At 42.2% G+C, this 22,651-nt stretch overlaps 1 protein-coding gene across 5 annotated transcripts in view; it reads right to left on the minus strand.

The window, feature by feature from the left end:
• Positions 1 to 22,651, minus strand: part of LEF1 (lymphoid enhancer binding factor 1) — a 70,420-nt gene that overhangs the window by 11,216 nt on the left and 36,553 nt on the right. For 2 of the 5 annotated variants that reach the window (XM_017833518.1, XM_017833523.1), the window contains exons 4-10: positions 18,410 to 18,542; positions 14,314 to 14,404; positions 12,032 to 12,115; positions 10,051 to 10,173; positions 9,166 to 9,328; positions 6,488 to 6,595; positions 2,779 to 2,827 (exon numbers count right to left, since the gene is read on the minus strand). In XM_017833518.1, coding sequence (XP_017689007.1) covers positions 2,779 to 2,827; positions 6,488 to 6,595; positions 9,166 to 9,328; positions 10,051 to 10,173; positions 12,032 to 12,115; positions 14,314 to 14,404; positions 18,410 to 18,542 — 751 coding nt within the window. Of the gene's footprint in view, positions 1 to 2,081; positions 2,123 to 2,778; positions 2,828 to 6,487; positions 6,596 to 9,165; positions 9,329 to 10,050; positions 10,174 to 12,031; positions 12,116 to 14,313; positions 14,405 to 18,409; positions 18,543 to 22,651 lie in introns of all 5 variants that reach the window. The other 3 variants (XM_017833519.1, XM_017833521.1, XM_017833520.1) reach the window with 3 other exon arrangements.

Below are 22,651 nucleotides of genomic sequence, written 5' to 3' on the forward strand. Positions count from 1 at the left end.
CTTTATGCTGATCTTGAGATTCTTTCTTTGGTCTTGCCACCTACTCATTTCTGATTCTTCTCAGATAACAGAACGCTTGTCTCCTTCCCAGACCTCCCACCCTCCTTCCCCCTCTTCCTTGCACCATCTGAAAGAGTAAGAAAGCTATTCCCAAACTTATTATCTCCATCCAGTAGAGACTACAACAGCTCTGCTGTGGGCCTAGTAAGATATTATGCTTGTGGGCAAAACATTCTTTGGATTAGGCTTGCAGAGGGCGAGAGTCTTAACCTTCAGAAGTTTACTTTGAAGTCTGGCTGATTCAGGTTCCCTAAATCATTCTGTGCGTTTACTTCCAGCAAGAGCACATCTGTACATCTCCGGTGGAGATCATTCACTCGGCATGCAACATTTAGTGAGGCTGCCTTCATGGGCATATATGGAGTCAACAGCACACTCCCCTTCCGTGGAAGAAGATATATACTGTTCTCATACTCCATGTTATAAATTGCATGAGGACAGAGATGGGTATGCACACCATTAAAGGGCAGAAGGAAGGAAGGAAGGAAGGAAGGAAGTCAAAGGGAAAGAGAGAAAAACCCCACACTTGTAACATTAATCCTCTATTATGGAAATTGCAAACAGAGAAACTTCAATAACATAGTTCAGCATAGACAAGGCGGTCATCCTTAGATCATCCAAGAAACCAAATATCCCCTGTATTTTAGCTGTCACTTGAACCTTAGTTGTATTCCAATCCTAATCAAGTGCTCTGCATCAATTCAGATAAAATTCTGAGTGTTTTGCTTACTGGTACTGTATTAAGATTAAAGGGAGAACTATTCACAACTATTATGGATCTGGGCAACTAAGCTGAAATATCAAGTATAAAACTCAAGGTTAAAATACTTGGGGTTTTAGTAGGTATTACAGTAGGAAGAAAAAAGAGCATGCATTTCGCCTTTTCACTTTACTTCAGCTTAAAAAAAAAACAAACCCAAAGAAACCCAAAGTCTTAACCCAACCAAGTTTAGACTAACCAGCATAATGGCATAACTTCAGAAGAGGCTCGAATCATGCTGAGTGATCGCTGACACACCGCACAGAGGAAACTAAACTTGGCTGAAAGTCCAAGCAGAGCAGAGGGCCAACAGGAGCCCGCTCTGCTGACCTCTCTGAGTCCCACAGGGATCATGTGGCCAAATAAGGCAGAGGAAGAGAGGATAGAGAGCCCATTTCTAATATAGTACATAGGTGAGTTTAGCAAGTGTTATTTTTTTGCATGATTCCTGGAATTCTCAGGGATCTCCCAAGAGCAGTCTGGTTAATTAGACAGTGTAGAACCAACTAGTATGTCATATGAATGCCATTCCTACTAGAAAAGATATCACACTGAGAGAAAGAGAAGGACTGGCCTTCCAACACAAACGCTGAGAAATGAGGATCTCACTGTGGTACTGTGAGCACTTGTGGCACTCACAAGCAGACTAGATGGTGTTATTGCATGTGTGTAACCAGTCACTCCACCCTCAGTGCAGATGATATGATATGAAGAGAGAAAACAGATGCTGGAAATACAACCACAAAAAACCCCAACCTGCACCACACATGAAATACCACTTTACAGTTGCGGAAAAATTCTCGACACAACTGAAATACAGTCCCATTTTCCTAGCAGATGTTTTGTTAGTATACAGGTGAATAATTGTTTTTAAAAAGTGTACCCAGCCAGCCAGCATCTTGTAGATGTCAACACATAAAATGTACTCCAAAGCCAGCATCTAACCTGCTCTTATGAACTGTGACAGTCTGCTGGCTGGGAGGGTTTGCACTGCTTAATAAACCCATCCCTGTGCTTCACTGGCAGACTTGCAGCGAGTCAGTGAGGTGTGGTCAATTTGAAAATATTACAGTTAAGCAGTGAAATGGTGAACGTCTAATAGATAGCCGGTATAAAAACCATCAGTAGTCAAAGTAACATTAGCTTTGAGATATGATACTTCTGCAATTTTTGCTAAATTCACATTATTGCATAAAATTTATAAGAAAGCTTATTTTAAAATTCAGTTTTATCAGCAGGAAAGCTTTAGAGATGTTCTTACCATGCTTCAGATGTAGGCAGCTGTCATTCTGGGGCCTGTACCTGTAGAAGATTGTTTTCCTTTAACAAATTTCTCTTACAGAGTTTTTGCACATTCCAAATAAGTTTGATTGCTACAGTGTTACGTGGATTTTTTTTAATGTGTGTTTTCGGTTTTGTTGTTTGGTTTTTTTATGGTTCTTATACCAGCCATTTTTGTTGGGGAAAACAAGGTGTTTCCTATATATATTTTAGAGGTAAAGAGGAGACCTCACTGATGCTTTTAGCCAACCTACTAGGCAACTGTTAGTGTACACAGAAATGTTAAATACAGTGATAAAATATACAGTGGCTACAAGAAGGTCAGTGTAAAGTTTCCAGTGTCCAATAATCCCACACAGTATTTGAGACATATTTAAATTTAAGGATGATACAACGCTGATTGAGGAGAAAAGCAGAGGTAAAGCAGGACAGTGATTGCAGCAATGCATAAGTTCAGCCAAAGATGTTGATGCCGTCAGTGCTGCTGCTCAGAAAGGTGTAAGGGAAAAGAGGTACATACTGTGTGCATTTTCACAAGCTTGCATTCGAAGTGAAGTATCTTAAAACATCCATCAGAAGCAAGTATTAGAGAAAAGCATGTAAAAATAAATAGCGCAAGCTATGGTTTCTAAAATATCCCTGAGGTGAATGGCAAGTAAGAGTTGGTCATGGCCTACCTGATGCTGATTCCTGTAACTTTTCTCTCTTCCTTTTCTTTTTCTTCCCCTGAAAAATAGGAAATTTTACCATACCATTACATGCACAACCTTTTTTTTTTTTTTGTCACTTAACCTCACAGCATAGAAGCAAAAGTCATCTGGACACTGAGAAAGTGGTTAGGAAAAAACCCAGTTATTTTCAGGGCAGCTAAAACCTTTTCTATCCCACTTCCAACTGGTTCAGTGGTAACAAAGTTTGCTCTCAGCATTTATGGAGAAATATGCACATCAGCAATACGTATTTTTTACATCCACATGGAATTACAATTTCTGGCAGTTTTTCAACTAATGCTGACAGCCGCAAGCATCTGAAAGACTTCTCACACTTAATAATCTGATGACATGTATGTTGATATCATAATTTATGGCTCTTACAAGAACTCTTCACACATTCAGATACTTATGCTGTTCATACATGGTAACAGCGGACAGGGTGTTGAAAGTACCTAGGATGACCATGACTTGTCCCCAGGGTGCAAACCAGCCAACTAAAACTGTTCTGATAACACTTGTACCTTAACAAAAGCCAAGTCTTGTATGGCTGTGCCCGGAGAGCGTGCTGTGCAATAACCAAACAGCTCCTGCTGTACAGCAGAGCACCCTTAACATGCCTGAGGTGTAGGACACAAATGAACACCCGGCAGCTGTCTTTCCTGTAGAACACACTGGCACCAGCGTGCCAGTGCAGGGCCATCGCACCAACCCATACACTTAGCCCTCTCCTGCACCCCCAACTATGGAAATGGCCAGAGCTCCTGCTTCACACACTCTTTCAGGAAACAGAAGGTCAGTTTAGACCCACAGTTTTGAACCTCAATCATCCTGCCTTACCCTAACTACCACTTTGATATTCCTCCATATGAGTTGTCATTATTGTCCTGTATTGTCAGACGAAGGGTTTTTTGTGTGTTTGAAGAAAACAGTCATCTCCATTGATATTCTAAAGAAGCCTTCAGTCAGGCTCTAACAGAGTTGCTCTGGCAAATAGTGCAGTTGCTGTGAGCAGGTCTGCAGCCTGCTGTCCATCCTCTGGCCCCCCACTCAGCGTGGCTGGGAGCTGTCAATGCACGCCCCACCACACACAGCGGCCACAGACTGGAAGGGCTGAGGTGGTGGGACACCTCTTTCCATCAGCTAGCTCTGCAAGGTGACAGGATGGACAGCAGGTGATGTGAGAAACCATCCCAAACCACTGTAGTGCTCACTGATATACAGCAAGCAAGGGCTCCAAATACAGGCTATGGCGAAGCTATGGAAGATGGACTTCTCCATCTCCAGTCTGCTCTGAGAGTCTAGGCCTGCCTCACTCTTAAGCTCCTGTCCTTATTTATCCCAAGACTGGCAACAGGGCTGGGCAATGCCTCCCAAAGTCAGGACTCAGCCTAGAAGTTGCAAAGTACATTTCAAGGGTTCCAAGGAACTCACAGGGATATGCTTTATCACTCAGGCACCAAGGCAATACTTCTTTATGGAGGGAGGGAAGTGCATTAGTACAGATGTTAACACGGAAGAATCATGGGAGGAGAATTGGTTTTATTCTCTATGGCAGGCCAGAGACTTCAAGTGCTAAAACCTACTGAAAGCTGATCTGAGATCTATCTGAGATAAGGGAAGTGAAGGAACAGAAGGCTGGGCTGAAAACTAGTTGTCAGCGTTCACAGCTGAGATAGTTTCTGACAACTCCAGCACACACACATGCAATCACATTGTGAAAACACTGTGCTTCTCATGTCTACCACACAACTTTGCATGACTACTTTGGGTATCAGTAATAAAAACATAATAAAAAGATAATTTCAACCGTTGAATAACAATGTTTAACATTTTCTTGACATTTCTAAAATCCTGAATAATCAGGCAAATCAAAATAGAAGAATGAAAATCAAATAGTATATATTTTTTACTTGTACTGTTTTGTGAAATACAGCCACATGAAACAGAAGAGTCGCCCCTAAGTCACTTTCAACTCTCAAAACACTGCAGTAATACCTGTGCTAAATTAATACAATTTCACTTTTTGACTGCTTAATTTAGAAAAACTGAAGAGGGAAAAAGAAAAAAAAAAAAGATGACGTATATTTGAAAAGGTTTCAGTGATAAACTGTGATCTACTATGACCACTGCCCCACCACCACTGCAAAACGTGTGCATTCCAGGAGAGGCAGAGAGGAAGGCTGGAAGAGGAAGCTAGCAGAGTTCTTCATTGTAGCATGCAGGACTGGAGTATGTCAGAGCTATACTTCCACACAGGATGTAGGTTGGAAGCACATCAAAGAGAGAACTCATACATGCCACCTTACACACTCCAAATGTCTGTCAAGGCATTTAAGAAACTTCAGGTCCACTGCTTGTGCTGTATGGCAGCAGGCTGTGACAAAACACATCAGGTTCTCAAAGTCAACCTGGCCAAGCATCACAGCACAATCTTGAAGGCTGATGTTCAGTAAGCATGAGCTGACAACACTCCGAAGTGGTCTCATTTTCCAGCAAGTAAATTCAAGACAACTGAAATCTCCTTGTTTCCAAGGAGTCTCTCACTAAGACCCTATTTGTTCCCAGCAGTAATTCAAGACAGCTCTGTTGACATGGTCTGGTTACCTGCATAAGTTCATGACAGCTTTTTTGGCTAGAAAAGATGACTGCCTAAATGGCAGAAACAAGCTGCTAGGGTTTACAGTTGTGTCTGTGCTTACAAACCTGAGCATGGCTATTAGCAAGACAAAGGCATTTGCTTCAGAGACCATCACTTAGTTTCTGTGTCAATGCATTCTGTGCCAGTTTCTACAGTTTCTGTTAACACTGTATATAGGTACCTCAACCTTTAATGTCCAAAGACGTCACTGAAGTAGAGAAAAATTACTGTGCACCTAATACAGATGGAAAACAGAGCCAGAAATAGCATGTACACTTCCTATCACAGTAAATAATGGCCCAGCTAATGGAAGGACAGAAAGGATCCTCAGGTTAGGATCAGTTTCTCAGAATTGCAGCTTCTGAGTTTCATACCATCACATATGACTACAATGACAGCTCATTGTAGGCACAATAGTATAACTGTGCAGTGCAAGCTGTGTGACATTTTATTAGCACTTGTTTGATATTTAATTATAAAACAAGAGTAACTGTAAGAAAACCTCACTTCACCAAATGGTCTAACAGCAGGATCTATCATGAAGTTTACTTACACAAATTTTGCAGCCTTTATTTCACAGATGGACCATTCTGAATTACTTTCAGCTAAAGTTCAGTCTGCATTAAGACTCTCAGGCTTTCAGTTCTTTTGAAAGCAAGACGCCCCTTTTTTCTCAGGTCTAAATAAGATTTATGGATAACAAGTGATCAAATGGAAAATGATAGTAAAATCACAGCTGTACAGCAGAACATAAGCTTCCAGACAGTACTGGCCATTGTTTTAGGAGAAAACTTCCCATGTTAATTTTTTCCCCTTGAAAACTGTGAACTTCATAAGGAGCATCTCAACAACAACAAAATAACAAGTTTTCTGGATGCTTGAAGCGCAAACAAATAAAAGGTTTATGTTATATGTATGTTCACTGTCCCTTCATCCAGGACTTCCCCCAAGTTATAGAGAAAAAGAAAAAATAATAAAAAACAGTTAGGAAAAGGAAGTTAATTTCAAAAAAGAGCCTTCAAGTGAGTGACTTACGTAGTTGTCTCTTGCAGACCAGCCTGGATAAAGCTGCATGTGTAGCTGCCTTTCTTTACGAGCTAGTTCATAATATTTCGCTTGTTCTTCACGGGAGAGAGCATGCCACTGCAAACAAAATAAACATAACATTAGACTAGGAATTAACTCATACCTAGGCAACAGATGACACGAGCAAGTGTTTTAGTGACTTTGATTCAGTCCTTCCCCACTGCAAAAATGAAATTCATTAGCAATTATAAGCACCTGTGTTTATTAACCAACTTCCAGGCATTTGTCAGCTCTGCAACTGCCAAATGCCTTGAGCAGACAAAAATCATTTATGGAAACAGGGCTCAAAAAATAATCTGCTCCCAGAACCATGCTCTCTCAATACTACTTAAAAAAACCAACAACAAACAAACCCATACAAACCCCAACAAAAAACCAACAACAAAACCCACCCTTTAGCCCCTGATAAAACAGAAAGGATTTGTGCTGCTTTTAAAAGTCAGTAATCTCCCCTTCATAGAAGGGTCTGCTGTTTTGGTTTTAAGAAGCAGCCAGACACAAGTTTTCAATGCCAACACAGAAGGCTTTCTGGGCACCAGCAGGCTCCTGTTCCAAGATCAACCTCTAAGTACCAAGCTTCAAGGTACCTGCTTTATGATTTCTTCTTTTTGTAACAGAAGAAAAGAAAATGGCAACGGCAAAAGTTTCTAAGAAATCACAGAACTGCACTCTTTCAAATTACATGAGTTGACCTTTGTAGCCAAGCAGGGATAAATTTCCTGCTTTTATGTACTAAAAAAAAACCCAACAAACCCCTCACCCACCCACAAAAAAAACCTAAAAAAAAAAAAAAAATAACCCTTCTCCACCTGCACTTTTGAAAAGGCACCAACTACATTGGGATCTAATAATTTTGTTCTTGTTGAAACACCTATCATAGACCTGAACCAAAAACAGTAAAGGTCTTTTATTTAGAATCAGGTTCCACTGCTGCAGCAGATGTCTCTTGTCTTCTTGTTTGACAACATGCATGGAGGAGTAGGGGGAGAAGAAGTTATTAAAAAAACCCGACCAAAACCAGACAGACATGAAATCATTAAGACACTCAAGCAAGAATAATTTACAGAACTAGGATTTCAGATCAGATCACATTTGTATGATTTAATATGTTGTTCTGTTACACATCAGAGGATGTGAACTAAAGCACTTGTCTGCCTTAACTTGGCAAGTTCGATGTGTTACTGAGAGCACAGCAGTTCAGCGGGTTTGCAACTCTCAAACTTCACATGCACATTCAAAAACTGGAAGGTATTGAACACTATGGTGTGGCATCAGAGAGCCCACTGGCATGTAAAGTGTCAGCTCTTGAGAACAGAGGTAGTTCCTGTTCTGGGGTAGCACAGGGCAAAACACAAAACACTTGACAATCAATCTCAAAGCAATTATACTGGATAACTCATGCATTGTTTGCAGTACAGGAAAAGCAGAAATTGAGGTACTTTCATGGAGAAAGTAATTTGAAAAGAGGAGTATAAGCTGCAGAAAAAGTAGGCAATGGAGCCCCAAGGCTTGATTCATTACCAAAACGGAGATAAATAAGCCACTGCTCTCATTCAGGCCAAAAAACCAAGGCTGACATACTAAGGAACTAAGATCAATTACTGAGGGAGTGAGAATGAAAACATGGAAAAGGCAAGCACCAAGACGTCCTTTAAGGGGAGGTAAGAAGAACAACAGAGGCAGAAGGCTGCAGAAACTGGGACAAGTACCAATAGATTTCTGCTCTGTTTGGAGGGGGAAGTCTTCAGACTGCAACATAAAAGGGGCAGTCAAGGTCATGTACTGATTTCCCACTTGAAAGCACAGAGAACTACAGTGCCTCTCAATACTGCCTTGGTCGGTGATCAGGAAGAGATGTTCACTGGGAATTTGAATAATCCCTGCTCAAACTCTGATTGATACAAAAGTCACCCCTTTTCTCATTTCTGTAAGTCAATTGCAAAATGGGCATTTAGCTCTGCCGCCTTCCCTTGGAAGAATAACACCAACAGTGAATGTGAGATTTGTGACTGTGAGTTGGCCTGCATAGGTTTTTTTTGAGATGGAAAGTCCAAAACATGACTACAATGCCACAGAAGCAAATGGCTCTCAGCAAAGCTCTGGTACATGTACTAGGATCATCAGTACTCAGCTGATGACTTTGAAGACATTCAAAACTTGACTGGACAGGTCCCGGAGCATCCTGATGTAATTGGACTTGCTTTGAGCAGATGTTGGATTACATGACTACCACCCAACCTACATGACTTTACAATTGGACCCCATTATATTCACTTATGAGTTCCATCTCCAGTGGCATCCAGTGTTCATCTTTGAATGATCCCTTCCTGCTCTGATGGACACCAGCCTAAGGTGATTTGAATGCTCCTTCCATGTGTGAATGAGGATATTTCATGCCTGAGCTGCTGACACCATAACATGAGTGGAACAGACACCAATTGGATGATGTTGTTGAGAAATTCAAGATACAGCTTTTATTTTTAGTTGCATATTTTATCTTCTATAGCTAATTTGATAGTTGCACATTACTTATCACCTCAAGCAGAAAGTGAGCAATCACACCCAACTAAAGGGAAACACACAAATTAGCAGCACACATGAGTACACACAAACCCTCCCGTACATACCCTTCTGCCAAGAATCTGGTTGATAGCTGCACTTTCTTTCAGAGTACACTCTGCTACAACGTTTGCTCTCATTTCTTTCATGTACAACATGAAAGCATTCAGAGGTTTCTTAATATGAGGTCTTTTTGGCTCTTGTTCTTTTCTCTGTTCGTGCTGAGGCTTCCTAAAACGTGGTGGGGGAAAGGGAAAGGAAGAAAAAAAAGAATTAATTTACCTTTAGCCTAAAAAAGATCAATAGAAAATTACCAACCTGTGATTACAGTAGCATTTTAATAGTAAGAATGAGAGTTTCAGTAGTCATGTCCCATCCACTTTCACATTTTTTCAGAGAATTGACTTAGTTTAATACTCAGAGAGGATGTCAGGTTGACCTTCTCTAGCAAGTAACATTTGATTGGTGAATCTGTTCCAAATTTATCACTTCTCTCAATTCTCTTTTTGAAAGGCTATCCACAGTACCCACAAAGACCACTGCCACAGGCAGGAGGACAGCTTCTCATCCACTTCTTTTTTAGGCTTTTTGCCTTTCAGTATCAAGCAGTGACACTGCTCTTTACTAGTAAATTTTGCAAGTAAGAACTTTTCCAGCAGAAGTTTGTGAGTTCACATTCAAGCAACAGGTAGACAGATCCATGATTATGCCTGAATCAAGATGGTTGTTGTCAACAGCTTAAAAGTGCTGGACTGGAATGAAAAATGGCTTCATGTCTCATTACCCTTCCCAAACAGTAGCCCACAGTTCCCGTTTTAGTTCTAGGAGAAGAGTTAAAATTCAAAGAGGTCACGAAAGGCACTTTTTTTTTTTAACATATTTGACTCTTCTTCAGATAGAGTTAGTTCTCAAACATTTATAGATTAAGGGCTAATGCAGAAAGGCAGACTCACACATGCATTAGCTCACTGTCGTTGTGCAGATGTTCTTGTTTTACTTGAGGTGTTACAATAGCTGGGTGAGGGATTCCAGTTGTGTGAGGGCCTGGAGGACCAGGAATCATATGATGCGAAAACCTACAAGAGAAAACAAAGCAAGTTCTGTAACCCTACTGAAGACAGGCATCAAGCATGTAAGACAGCAGCAGGACGCTCCAAGAATACAAATGCTACAAAGCTCACAATGAAGATAACTCTTAAAGAGTGCATGAAAAATATTTGGCTAAGTTTTGTGCATTGTAGCCCATTTATTCAAGAAAAGCAAACAAACAAACAAACAAACAAAATCAGTCAACATTTTGGTTGTAGAGAAGTTATTTTATTGACTTTCAGGCAAACAGTTTTAGCAATGCAAACAAGAAACACTTAATGTTTATACTGTTGCACTGACTAGCAATAAAAATACACATTTCTTAACCAAAAAAATATATTTCCACACCAAGATATAAACATTCTTAAAATATCCACCACCAGCCAATGCAAAGGAGGAAACTGCCATGCAGAAACAAATAAAATAAAGAAGAGTCTTTTCAAGAAGTCCCTGATGGCTCTCTAAGGAATTTCTTTAGTTTTCAAGGCCCTTAAGGTAAAAGATTTTAACATCACTTCACCTGAACCCACTATTCTTCCCTCAAATGCTTAAAATAAACTTTGAAAATTCTGCATCCTGGATGAAGGATGGGAGCAGGGAGAGACTTTTGTCCTAATTAAAGCTTCCTTTCATTTGTACGGGAATGAAAATGGAAAATAAAACCGAAGTACCACTAATTGAATCATCCCACCCTACTAACCTGGGTCATTCTCAAGGACAGCTCAGACAGATGTTGAAGGTGCTGAGCATTGCAAGCTCAAGTGCAGCAGAAAACCTGCATGCTTCATTTTTAACTGCTGGAAAGTACCATTAACATAAAAAGCAAGCTCATACTCCCAAGTTTTGCCGAATGAGCGATGGTTAAGGAATGGTATCGAACCTCTTCTTTCACCATTCCCTAGTCCCCTTGCTCTTTTCCTTCATGCCACCAAAATAAAGGAAACACAAAGCCCTGTAACAGAACCATTTTATCATGGGGAAAGAATGGGTTTTCTTCCCAATCACCTTGACAGAAACATGCTTATCATTCCCCTGTAAAGAAGTGAAGGGACAGTGATAATCCAAAGGAGTCCACACAAAAAGAGGCAAGAGGACTCACCACTTATCAAGTGGCCTGTCTTAAATCCCTGTGCAAGAGGATGTGTCTTCTAAAAGTCACATGAAAAACCCCAAGAATAGTATATTCAAACCTTGTGTACACCAAGCACAGGATGCAGAAGCTGTCTTTAGAATGCAAAAGCAGAGCATAGGTGGTCTGGAGTGTGTCATGGCCAAGTCTCAATTAGCATTGCTTGTTTGCACTTAGACATAAAGACACAGTGCCTGATTCCACACCAGTACAAATACACTGTGCTGGCATCCTCTGCCATTAGTGGCTTTGGGCTATGAAATATCTACTTGTGAGCAAGTTTCCACACAGAGCATTACCTAAATGATTCAAGACTAATTACCAACAACTTTAAAATTGGAACTAGAGAACACAGACTAGAGTGACAATCCACCTACTTGCATAATGGTATGAGCGAAACCCAAGGATGCACACTAAATGTTGCATCTAGAAATGAACTAATGACTCATTTCAGATGAAACAGCTCAATTAATTGCTGACAATTCACTGGTGTTCCTCATTGCAATACTTCAGAGACTGACAAGAAAATGCTGAATGAGACCAGTGTGGGATCCAGGCAAACTGTATATACACACATAGGTTAAATAAAAATGTATGCATAAAGTTTCAGCTGACTGAAAAGCAAGCAAAGGCAGACCAAGATACAAGCGGAAGAGCAACTTGCCCTCTAACGCCAGCAGTTACTCCCCAGTCAGTCATTCACCTCCTACACCTACCTGGATATGGAAGGGTCGACTGAGAGTGAGGATGGATAGGGCTGCCTGAATCCACTCGAGATGGGATATACAGGCTGACCTTGCCTGAGGTCACAGAAGAAAGGAACCCATCAATCATACGATATGGTATTCAGTAGTTATTCTAGAGTTACAAGCCCTTGATGGGAACTCAGTACGAGTCACAATAAACAGTAAGAGCTAACACTTTCGAGAGTTCTCCTAACGAAAGTAACTAATACTTTCAACTTTCTCCCTTGCTATTGAAAGATTTCCAATCTAAGTTTCCACTGAGAAGTAAAAGCAAAACAACCAGTCTTCCTCCTCCAGTGCACACATACACACATGCACACTCCTCTATCTCTATCCCTCTCAAACCTAGTATTATAAGCACTGGAATCAGATTTGTTAAATGAGCTCTTAGGAAAAACACATCTTCTTCCAAATAATTCTATTGTAGATCAGAGCAAGAACACCAGACAGTGAATTATTAAGCTAGAAAGCCTTTAGAACAGTTTTATTAAGTCTTTGAAAACTTAGGAGTTTCTCCATTAGTATATGCTATAGTGAGGTACAAATAGCCAGCTTTCCTAACAAAGCAGAAGTTTATTTGATAAAAAAAAACCCAACCCAACCACCTAAAAGCCCATAGCAACACAAATCTATCTTACTACTAAAAGATCAAACTTTGTAATCCAGTAAGAGAAGCTTGTGTGAAGTTTTTATCTTCTTTATGCTCCCACATATACAGAATATTTTGTCACCAGTCCGTCATTTGAGGTCTTTAGTTTTTTTCATCATCATCATCACTACATTTTGCTTATTTTCAGTTAGCAATGGTTCAGTCATGACTATGGTGAACACCCTGAAGTAGCATGTTATGGTAATGTGAACAAATACCTGAAGCAGCCCAAACACCTGAACCAGCCAGAAAGACCACCACACACATCAGCCCTGTCCAAACAGTTACTTATTGACTGGCCAGTCAGCTTTCACAGGGAAAAAAATGGATACTGGCCTTTGTAAGGTTCAGGATACAGGTTTCACACTTGGAGTATGTTACTGGAAATAAGTGGTACTCAAAGGGAAGAAGAAGGAAAAAAAAAATGAAGGAAGTGTCAACAGCACTACCTCACAGCAAGCAGCTGAAAGCCAGAGGATAAGGGACAGCTGAGCATGTCCCGCTGATGGTGAGTGCTGCTGAACACATCCCTGAGTCTTATAAGATTGGATCTTGTCTCTCTTCCCTCTCTTTTCCCTCTTCCCTCCCCCCAGCCTCTGCATTAAGAAACCATTCAGAAGAAATGATTGACCACATCTGGAAAACGCATGTCAGTAACTGCCTGGTGGCAGTGGAGGTGAGGAGTCAGCTCAGTAGCAAAATGGGGAAGAGGGGGAAAAAAAGATTAAAAAAATAGTCAGATACTCCTATATTTTATTTTGATAATAATTTGTTCAAAAAGGCATGTGGCCCTTCCTGAAAGCTATGCCAGCAATACAGCATTTCACCATCTTCTGCTCTCTACTTTCTCTGCTTTTTGTCATCTGGATCATATTTCCCTCCCATAGAGACATTAAAAAACAAAAAAATCTGCATCCTTCATTGTGTGGGCATAGACTAGTCATGATACAGACTCTAAAGCACTGAAATTGTTACTGAGTTTCCTTATTTCCTGCTGCAACAGAACGGAGGGCAAGTACGTATCTACCCCAAGCAGACATGCAGCACCCTGTCAAATCTATTACTCCAAAAATACTACATTTCCTCAAAAAGGAAAATGACACCCTGAGTGGAAGCAAGAGATCCTGAGAGCACTAGTATTAGCAAGAGCAGCAAAATCTCCCAGTCACAGAGGCTTCTCTCCATACAGAAAGTGTAAAAAGCAGCAGACTAAAAAAGTTTGTTCTCCATTTGGGGCAGTTTCAAGATTTCACACCCCTCCACACACTTCAAAGTTCCTTCTTACCTCTCCTCCCCTCAGTAATTACAATTTTGTTTATTAAAAATTTACATTTCATTTCTTGAAAATTGTTTTCTGCTATCTTTCCAAATGCTAAGAGCCACAAATCTGAGCCATAAGAAATATAGAAACTTCAAAGTGAAATCTACACACTTTAATTTCTGTACTTGTTCAAAAACCAAATTCAATTTCAACTAAAATAAAATAGCAATTTCTTACTGCAATGACATTATTATTATTATTTTGTAAATGCTGTAATTGATTCAACAATAGTGAATGGTGTGAACATGCACCTTTGTCTGAAAAGAAGCTAAAAAATCTTACCAGCCAAGAGGTGGTGTTATCTGTCCAACCCCCCCTGGAGACAAGGGATAGAAGGTAGGGAGATCAGGAGCTGGAGGATGCCTGGACATGCCTGTTAAAGAGCAGAGAAGAATGAATGACTTTCCCCTCAAAAAACTACATGCGTGACCTGCAGTTCACAGCTGACACAGCCAACGCTAGGATGGAATTAGTGCTCTGGGTAAGAAATAACCACCTTCTTGGTTAGTGTTAAAAGCAAAAGGCTATGCATGCCACCCTTAAAATAGTAACTAACTTGCACACAGTGCTGCAATCCAAAGGGAAACTGGAAAGCCGATGTGGAAGGTGGAAATAAACATATGGATAAGGACCTGTGCAAGTTTAGATCCTCCTGTAAAATGCATTAGGCAATACTGTCCTCTCAATGGTTTCACCAAACGTGACTGGATCCTGAGGACCTCTTCTAACACATCATGAAACAAGAGGAAAATAATGTGTTGTCAAAGAGGCAGCACAGCAGAGCTATTAGATTAGGTAAATTGCTACTTTTATATTTTCTCGGTTTCCCTTATGGATTCACAGATTTTGGAAACTTGCTACCATAGAGGATCAGTGCTTAATTAAGAATCATTTTCAGGCCTGTAATGGTCACACTTGATATGATTCATTTGGCTTCCAATTGTCACTCCAGCTCCAACTAAGCTCTTCATCAAGTTGACTCCTGTGGGCTCCAAGGTCAATCTGTTTTGCATTGCTAGTATTTCATGGAAAAATAAGAGTCCCATCAGGAATGATCCATCAGCTCACATTCCCCAGAACACAGAATCCTACAACTGCAAGAATCACCTCAAGATTAAAGCTAATCCTCATCCCAAAAGAGTCTGTGGTCTCCATTCTTCACCTAAACCTTGTGCCCCCGGGAGACATGGAATTACAGTTGCAGAGGCCACAAAGACATTGGTTTATTTAAATGTGTTTGGGGAAGAGGGGGTGAAGCAGAAGGAATTGTTAAGTCTACTTCACATGTTAAATCAGTTGCTTTAAAAGGGTATTAAATATTTATGTGGTGACACTCCAAAGGTCCAAGACTGAGTGTGTGCTACCTTGAGACTTAGTTTATAGATTGATGCTAGTAATTTATTCCCCTTCCCAGTTTGTATTTAAATGTTCTGAATTTAATTACAAGATTTGAAGTATATCTGTCAGGACTGTGTACAGGAAAGCACAGAAAACAATACCGGTGGTGGTGTTGTCAAAAAAAGCAAAATTTTCAGTCTTGGGACCACAATATGAATGAGGATCAAATTTCTGGCCAGTTGTCTTTTCAAAGGTGTAAAACAGCTGGTAGCTGATAGGAAAGGAAACACTTTATATATCCCAGGGCTTTCATATGAGAGGAAACACTCTTTCTGAATGGTTTAAGAAAAGAAAAAAATAACAAAGGTGAAAAACAAGCCCAGCATCTCATCTCTCTCATCTCTGGTGATGACTGATGATCCTGGAAGTGATGACGTGACCTTTCCCCTGCCAGACCAAGTTCTGCACAAGGAGCCGGACCACTCCTTCCCCAAAATCTGCATTTCTGAGCCATGGAGACAACAGTGCTCTCTCTTAACTGATGTACAGTTGTTACTGATAGTCCAAAACTTCTCACCCCTTATGGGGGGCTAGTAGCTACGTAATGCCCAGCAGGAGCACACACAGCAATCACACAGCCAGTGTTCCCCAAAAAAAGTTCTTGCTCATGAGAGGTTTAAGAAAAAACAAAAAATAAAATAAATAAAATAAAATAAAATAAAATAAAATAAAATAAAATAAAATAAAATAAAATAAAATAAAATACTGACTGCCTTTAGCAAGGCAGTGCTGTGTGTCCATTCCAAAGTGCCTCGGGTGCAAGAAGCAGTGCTGAAGGCAAGCTGCTGTGGACCCCCTTGCTGGAGGATTTTGGTGGGAGGAGGACACCCTGGCATCAGGGCTAGGGCGGCAGGGCAGTGCCTTGTTCCAGACCCACAGTGGGAGGCGAGGACAGAAACAATGGTTGGAGGCGTTTGGCAGAGGACCTGAGGAAAAGAAAAATCCTCTCTTTGCAGCAACTGCATGGGCTACTTCACTGCGGCTGCTCCCACACGCCACTGGCGTCGAAACAGGGAGTATGGATGGAAAGACCACACACATCAAGGAGACCATCCCAGACAAAACCAGTAGTCTCCAGCCTGCGTTATCCAACCCCATCTTTGCCAGATGCTGAGCAAAGGGATCAAGAGTCCATTCAGGAACACCAGAGGGGCATGAGCTTTGTGCCTTCTGGAAGAGCCCCTGGCTTGTGCTCAGGGATGGGGATGTGACCAGCGGGATGCTGGACAGGGGAGAGGGTAGAGAAGGGGCAGAAGAGAGAGAGGACGTACAGCAGAAACAACAAACCAGATGTTGTTCAGTTGGGGTCTGCAGTACAGGAGTACAAAATAATCAGAGTAAAGGAAAAAAATGGGGCACAGGTGGGCAAACCCAGCATGCAGTAAGTGAAAACCTCTTGAGCTCACGAACTGCAGCAGCGGGGTGTGCCCCAGCTGTCACAGCCAGCTTCAGCAAGAGGTGGAAATCCCGCTCTCTTAACACATGGCACCTCTGGGATTTCAAGGAATGAGTGTGAATATCCTTCTCCTGGGCACTGATGCAAAGGAGGAAGACAAATGAGGACAGGAGGCCTCCATTTGCTTCTTCCAAGTCTGAAAAAGATATTATACATGTATTTACAGGCCAGGATTTCCAGGTAGAGTGCTTTTTGTATTCTCCCTCCCTAAAAAAAACCCAAACAACTAACCAACAAACAGCAAAAAACACACAGAGCCACAAGGCCCTAGTGTTTTCCGGATGTAGCCCTTGTTATTACCTGCATTACACAGTCAAAATAAAAGCTAAGCATTCAGGGAAAGTCAGAACAAAAAAAGTTTCCCTCTCTGAACAATGATGACTGGACACCTCTTCAGATAAATGGGACAACTGTGCATGTGGATGTGCGTCCAGGTAAAGCAGAGCTTCATGATCTTGTCAACACCACATGGTGCGACACGCGAGTGCAGAAAAGGGCATGGAGAGGCACCCTCCAGGACATGTTATGGCACCTACAGACTTCATGCCTACACACAAATATCCAGAATACAGTGGATGCCTCTGTAAACCTTCTGCTCCCTCTCCTTCCTTCCTTACCACCAGCTTTCCCATGCAGGCTTGTTCTCAGGTGCTTACCCAAACGCTGGCTCAGACCCGCTGGCTCAGACCCGTGATGGCCAGGGCCAGTCCTCCCCTTGCACCTCCCCCCCACCAGCTCCTGCATTCCAATGCAAGCAAGCACATCGTTCCCAAGAAACCACTGGTTTCTCCTGGGTGCTGGGCAGAAGCTCTTGGCACAGGCTGGGCGTAACACCTCAAGGCTGTCAGCAGTTCCCTGGGAGCCTGCAGACTGACACAGAGTGGGGTTGGTCTGATGTTCCCAGATGTGTATCTGGGAGGCTTTTTTGTTAACTTTAAGGAGTCCTAGGAGTGCAGAGAAAACTTAAAGCCGTCTAAAAAGATGCTTTCTGCAGAAGGCAGCTGATGCAAGGTTAAAAAATGTCACATTTGTAAAGCTTTAACTTGCACAGTCTCAAAATTATTTTTATGGGCAATGCTTCAGTTATGCCAACTGACATATGGAAGAATATGGACAACTAGAATACAAGGACATAAAACATCATTTTAGGTGAAAGGGAAAAAGAAAAATTTTCAATAACATCACTACTGAAGTACTTGTCTCCCATTTTTGGGAAGGTCAGGATTGATTGTCCTTTCTGCATTTGCATGCTTCAAGCCTCGGGCACCGCTGAAGAGGGTAAAAACTGGTCTCTACTGATATTTTAAAAGACTCCGATGACAAAAGCAAGCCCAAATTATTGCATCAGAAAGAGCATGAAAGTTTAAGAAGCCACACTAAATATCAGCATCGTGGCGAAATTACCATCTCTGAAAGTGGGCATACGCACCTGGAACCCTCCCTCTAAACTACTACAAATAAAGTTCTGTCAGCAGCACAGGGACCACTCAGCATCCCCATGGTGCTGGGAAAGGATGGGCTCACCTTGTTTGGAGCTGACGTCAGAGGGGATGTGAGATGGGTGTGACCCCGGGGAAAAGTGCTCATCGCTGTAGGTGATAAGAGGGGTGAGGGGGTGAACCGCATGAGAAGGCTGTACCACGGGCACCTTGTTTGACTGCAAAAGAAGAACAAAAATTAAATTAAATGGTGTTAGTGAGGTGGAGCTTCTGCACTGAAAAAACCCCCCAACATTTCCAAAATGCAATTTTTAAATATTTGCATTACTGAAGGGGAGGAAATTGAAGATGGACAGACATGACATTGGGGCTAGTGGATGGAAATTAGGTTTGCTGCCAGAATCGGCATCCTGGCACCCGAGAAGGGATGCAGATATTGAGGAAAGGCATGGAAATGGGTGGGGGCCAGAAGCAGGAAGAAAGGCACTTGGGAGACACGGAGCGGAGCGGAAATGGCAAATGGAGAGCCCCAGGGCAGGAGGAGCAACATGCTGGGCAGGCAGGCACCGGTGCAATAAGGGCTGCAGGCAAAGGACTGCAGAGTCAGCAGCAGTGCTGCAAAAACCCTTTGGTTACAGGAACAGCATTTAAAAAAAAAATAATTAAAAGAAAAGGCTTAAAGTGCAGGTTTGCCACATCTCCAGCCTTAAGAGCGACACGAGCTTCATCAACTTCACTCCTGCTCTCCATTGCTCTCCTGCACAGTCGCAGTGTGGCATGGCACAGCACAGCTGGGACAAATCCCCGCCATTGCCAGAGGACACAGCAGATTTTCTCCCTTGCAATTTTACAAAGTCTGCTTGAAAACTCTTGGTCTGTCTAACAGGTAACTAAAAAGTCATCCTTAAGAGCCTGATTTCATATACAAGTGGTTGGCAGAGGCCTCTCAGAGTGGTCAGTTAGGGGGGAGACCTGCTGGCTTCCTGGGGACAGCTGGGAGGCCTCTCCCTGCATCATGCCAAGGTGAAGACAAAGTGCTACAAACACCTGAGAGAGTCCTGAAATGGGTGCCATAAGGTGATGCCCATATAGGTCAAGACACACACTTCCCATCAGCACTTCCTGCAGAGGCACAGGGGAGGAGGCAGTCGGCATGACGGAAGGATGCTGCCCAAAATGATGCTCTTTAGATAAGGCTGCAAGACAACAGGACTCCTCTGTTCCAATGAAATCCTGCCATATTAACACTGCTCGAAGCACAAGTTGCTCTTTCTACGGTGGGATGAGCCACAGTGATGATGCCAGCATGTAACAGGCACTCCTCATTTGTACCCTGCTATTCTATGCTGCCCCTTAGCACAAAAAATTATGGAACAAACAAGTATTTAATAAAATTTAAAAAAAAAATAGAGCTGTTCTTCAGAGAGACACACTGATAAAACTCAGCTAGGACAGCCTGTCAAACACAAGGAATTAACAAAAAAATAATTTAAGAGGCCAATGAAATTAATTTTCATTAAGTTCACTATTGAAATCCCAGCACAAAACAGACGTTAGGACAAAGCTCCATGCACAAGTCCATGATTTCTCTGGACTTCTGGAAGCAGATGGGTTATGTAATGGACAACTCAATTTATTGTTAAGATCGGTAGGAGTAGAGGAAAGGAAACAAACGGGAACCAGTGCAGCATTTTCCGCTTTCCTTGTTTCCAGAGCACCACCTTAAGGAACTTGCATTAGCAGGCAGTATCTTCTTAATGTCTGACCTATCCCTCCAGTCATATAGCTCAGAATCTGGTGCCATGAATTTTTGCTAAATTATGCTATCCTTGCTCTCCTCTTAATTTTACGGTTTTCAACACAGATTTGCTTTCCTGTGGGAAAGAGATAAGAACCTGAGGATTTTAATTTAAGCTTCGGCCTTGTCTTATATTTTGCAAGATGGAGAGAGAAAGCAGCGTTAGTAGGTGTTTTAAAGCCAACAAGCATTAGGTCCATTTTTGTGGACCTAATAATAAAAGCAAAATGAATTCTCAATAATATCTATGAGTTGAGTTGTAAAGGGGATAGCTCAGACTTATTCATCTTCCCCATCCGTATAAATTCCACAAAAAACAGATGCCAATAAATTTCAGACGATTTACAAATCGGGCCTCAGTTTTCAGCACAACACTCGTGGTCCAGCCCACCATTCAGCCATTACTTTATCAACAATAAACTGTATATTATGAATAAAGATCAAGCAATAGATGTATTTAGGTCACACACACACAGCTGCTAATCAGTATTAATTTCTCAAAATTTAGTAATTAACATTTTGTATTGTACTGGATGTAATTGTCATGCATGCCCCCGGTATCACGGTTCCTTGCTTTCAGAAATCACTCGTTTATACTTTGAGCATGCCAATCCTTGTACCTCCTCACTCTCCAGCATCCTGCAGATTTTATTTTATTTTCTAATTCTCAGCACCTTATCCCCTAAGCCCATGGCAGCAGCTTTGAATGGGCAAGGGAACCATGAGAAGTCAGGAGAAAAGCAAACCGCTTGTCAGCAGACTTAAAATTAACATATAAACAGGCCATATCTCCATTAAGAGCATTTGGGGGTCTGCAGAGCCAGAAACTGGGGAACAAAAACTATAACAAGAAATAATACCAATAATGCAAAGCTTCGCAGCCTGCCTGCCCCACACCGCTTTGGGAAGACCCAGGGAGCTCTGGCAGCTAAATCTTGCTGGGCACCCCAGTGTACTACCAGATGGGGGCTCGGTGGGTGCAGGCTGAGCCTCCTTGTTCCCTCTGGTCCCACCAAGATGGCCACAGTGACTGACAGCAGAACACACAGGGCGACACATGCACAATGAAACCAGGAGGAGAAGGACCTGACAACATATTTTCCAAAAGCCCCATGGATTTAAACTGGTTCTGACACCTGCCCTATAAGTCAACCCAGATGGGTTATGTGAGCTCTCTTCGCAGAAAGGGTTCAGGGCAGGGGACTAAGACCTCATTTGCAGCACTGAATGTCCCTCTCACCACTCTCTCAACCCTCCCACCCCCAGGATAAGCCCCAGGTACCCCGCTCACTCCCAGGAGCCTGGCCTGCACCCTTTGCCCTGGGGACATCTGGACTGGGGATGATGCCAAAGTCCCTTCCACCACCTACCGCTCACGGTGGACACTACTGCCCCAGAGGCTTTCCAGGGCTGCGAGACATGGCCAAAATCTTACTTCACACTGACATATACAGGACTGTGTTGGTGAGATCGCTTCTACTGCATCCCAGTGTCTTTTCCCACAGGCTTCCTTCTCCCACAAACATGCCATCCTTACAATTGTCTCCCCAAATCCTCCAAAGATGGTGCATACAGTTGCAAAAACACTTGAGAGACTGACAGAGACCTGATCTGGGTCAATGCAACCTCTATGCATGGGGAACTCAGTCGTCCATGCTTCACTCAGCACCTGCTAACCAAGCCCACAACCACACAGCTCTCCCTGGCACACTGGTGACATTAACATCTAGTAACAGGCATAGTTCATAGAGTGCCTTTTCTCCTCCAGACAGCCTGAAAAATCTTCTCCTGAAAAACCTGATCAGTCCTTCAATGAGACAATCACATAATTACACAATGTCCTACATGATGTTCTTCAGTATTTCAGAACAGAACTTCATCCACCCACCAAAATATAATGTTTTGGTAAGTTGGTACCCAAGCACCTTCTAAAACCACAATAAACCAGATGAGGATGCAATTCTCGTTTCCAAGACTATCTGAAGAAGCTGAACATTTGTTGAAACGGTCCCTAACACAGCTCTGATGTGGCATACATAGTGTACTACCACACTTACATCACTTCAGTTCCTTTCTAAGCTTCTTCACATGACCTGGAAAGTGAAGGAAATGAAACATACGGCCTGCCTCAAGATCTGCAATTTGGAAAAAATAAATAACTGAAAATGAGGACCTGTACTTTACAAACATGAAGACTTTCTGTTATGTTTTAGGGCACCTTGTCACACATATATCATAACCTGTTACAAACACTAAAGTCTAATGGCAAAGGAATAACCTATGCCTGTTGGCCTGGGGACACACAGCTATGGCCCACAGGACTCATCTCAAAGGGATACTCCTGAGTGGCTAAACCTTGGTGGCCTCCTTCTTGGAGACCACCAGGGCTCCAGACCCACTGCATAGTCTTGCAGCACAGACTATGCCTGCACCCTTTGGGAACTGGCCTCTCCCTGGCCCTCCCCGGGGCTGTTTTTATCATCAGCTTGGCCTTCTCAGTTGGTATCTTTTATTTCTCCCAAGCGTGTT

Source organism: Lepidothrix coronata, unplaced genomic scaffold (assembly GCF_001604755.1).
Source record: "Lepidothrix coronata isolate B3197 unplaced genomic scaffold, Lepidothrix_coronata-1.0 Scaffold215, whole genome shotgun sequence".
Taxonomy (NCBI): Eukaryota; Metazoa; Chordata; class Aves; order Passeriformes; family Pipridae; genus Lepidothrix; species Lepidothrix coronata.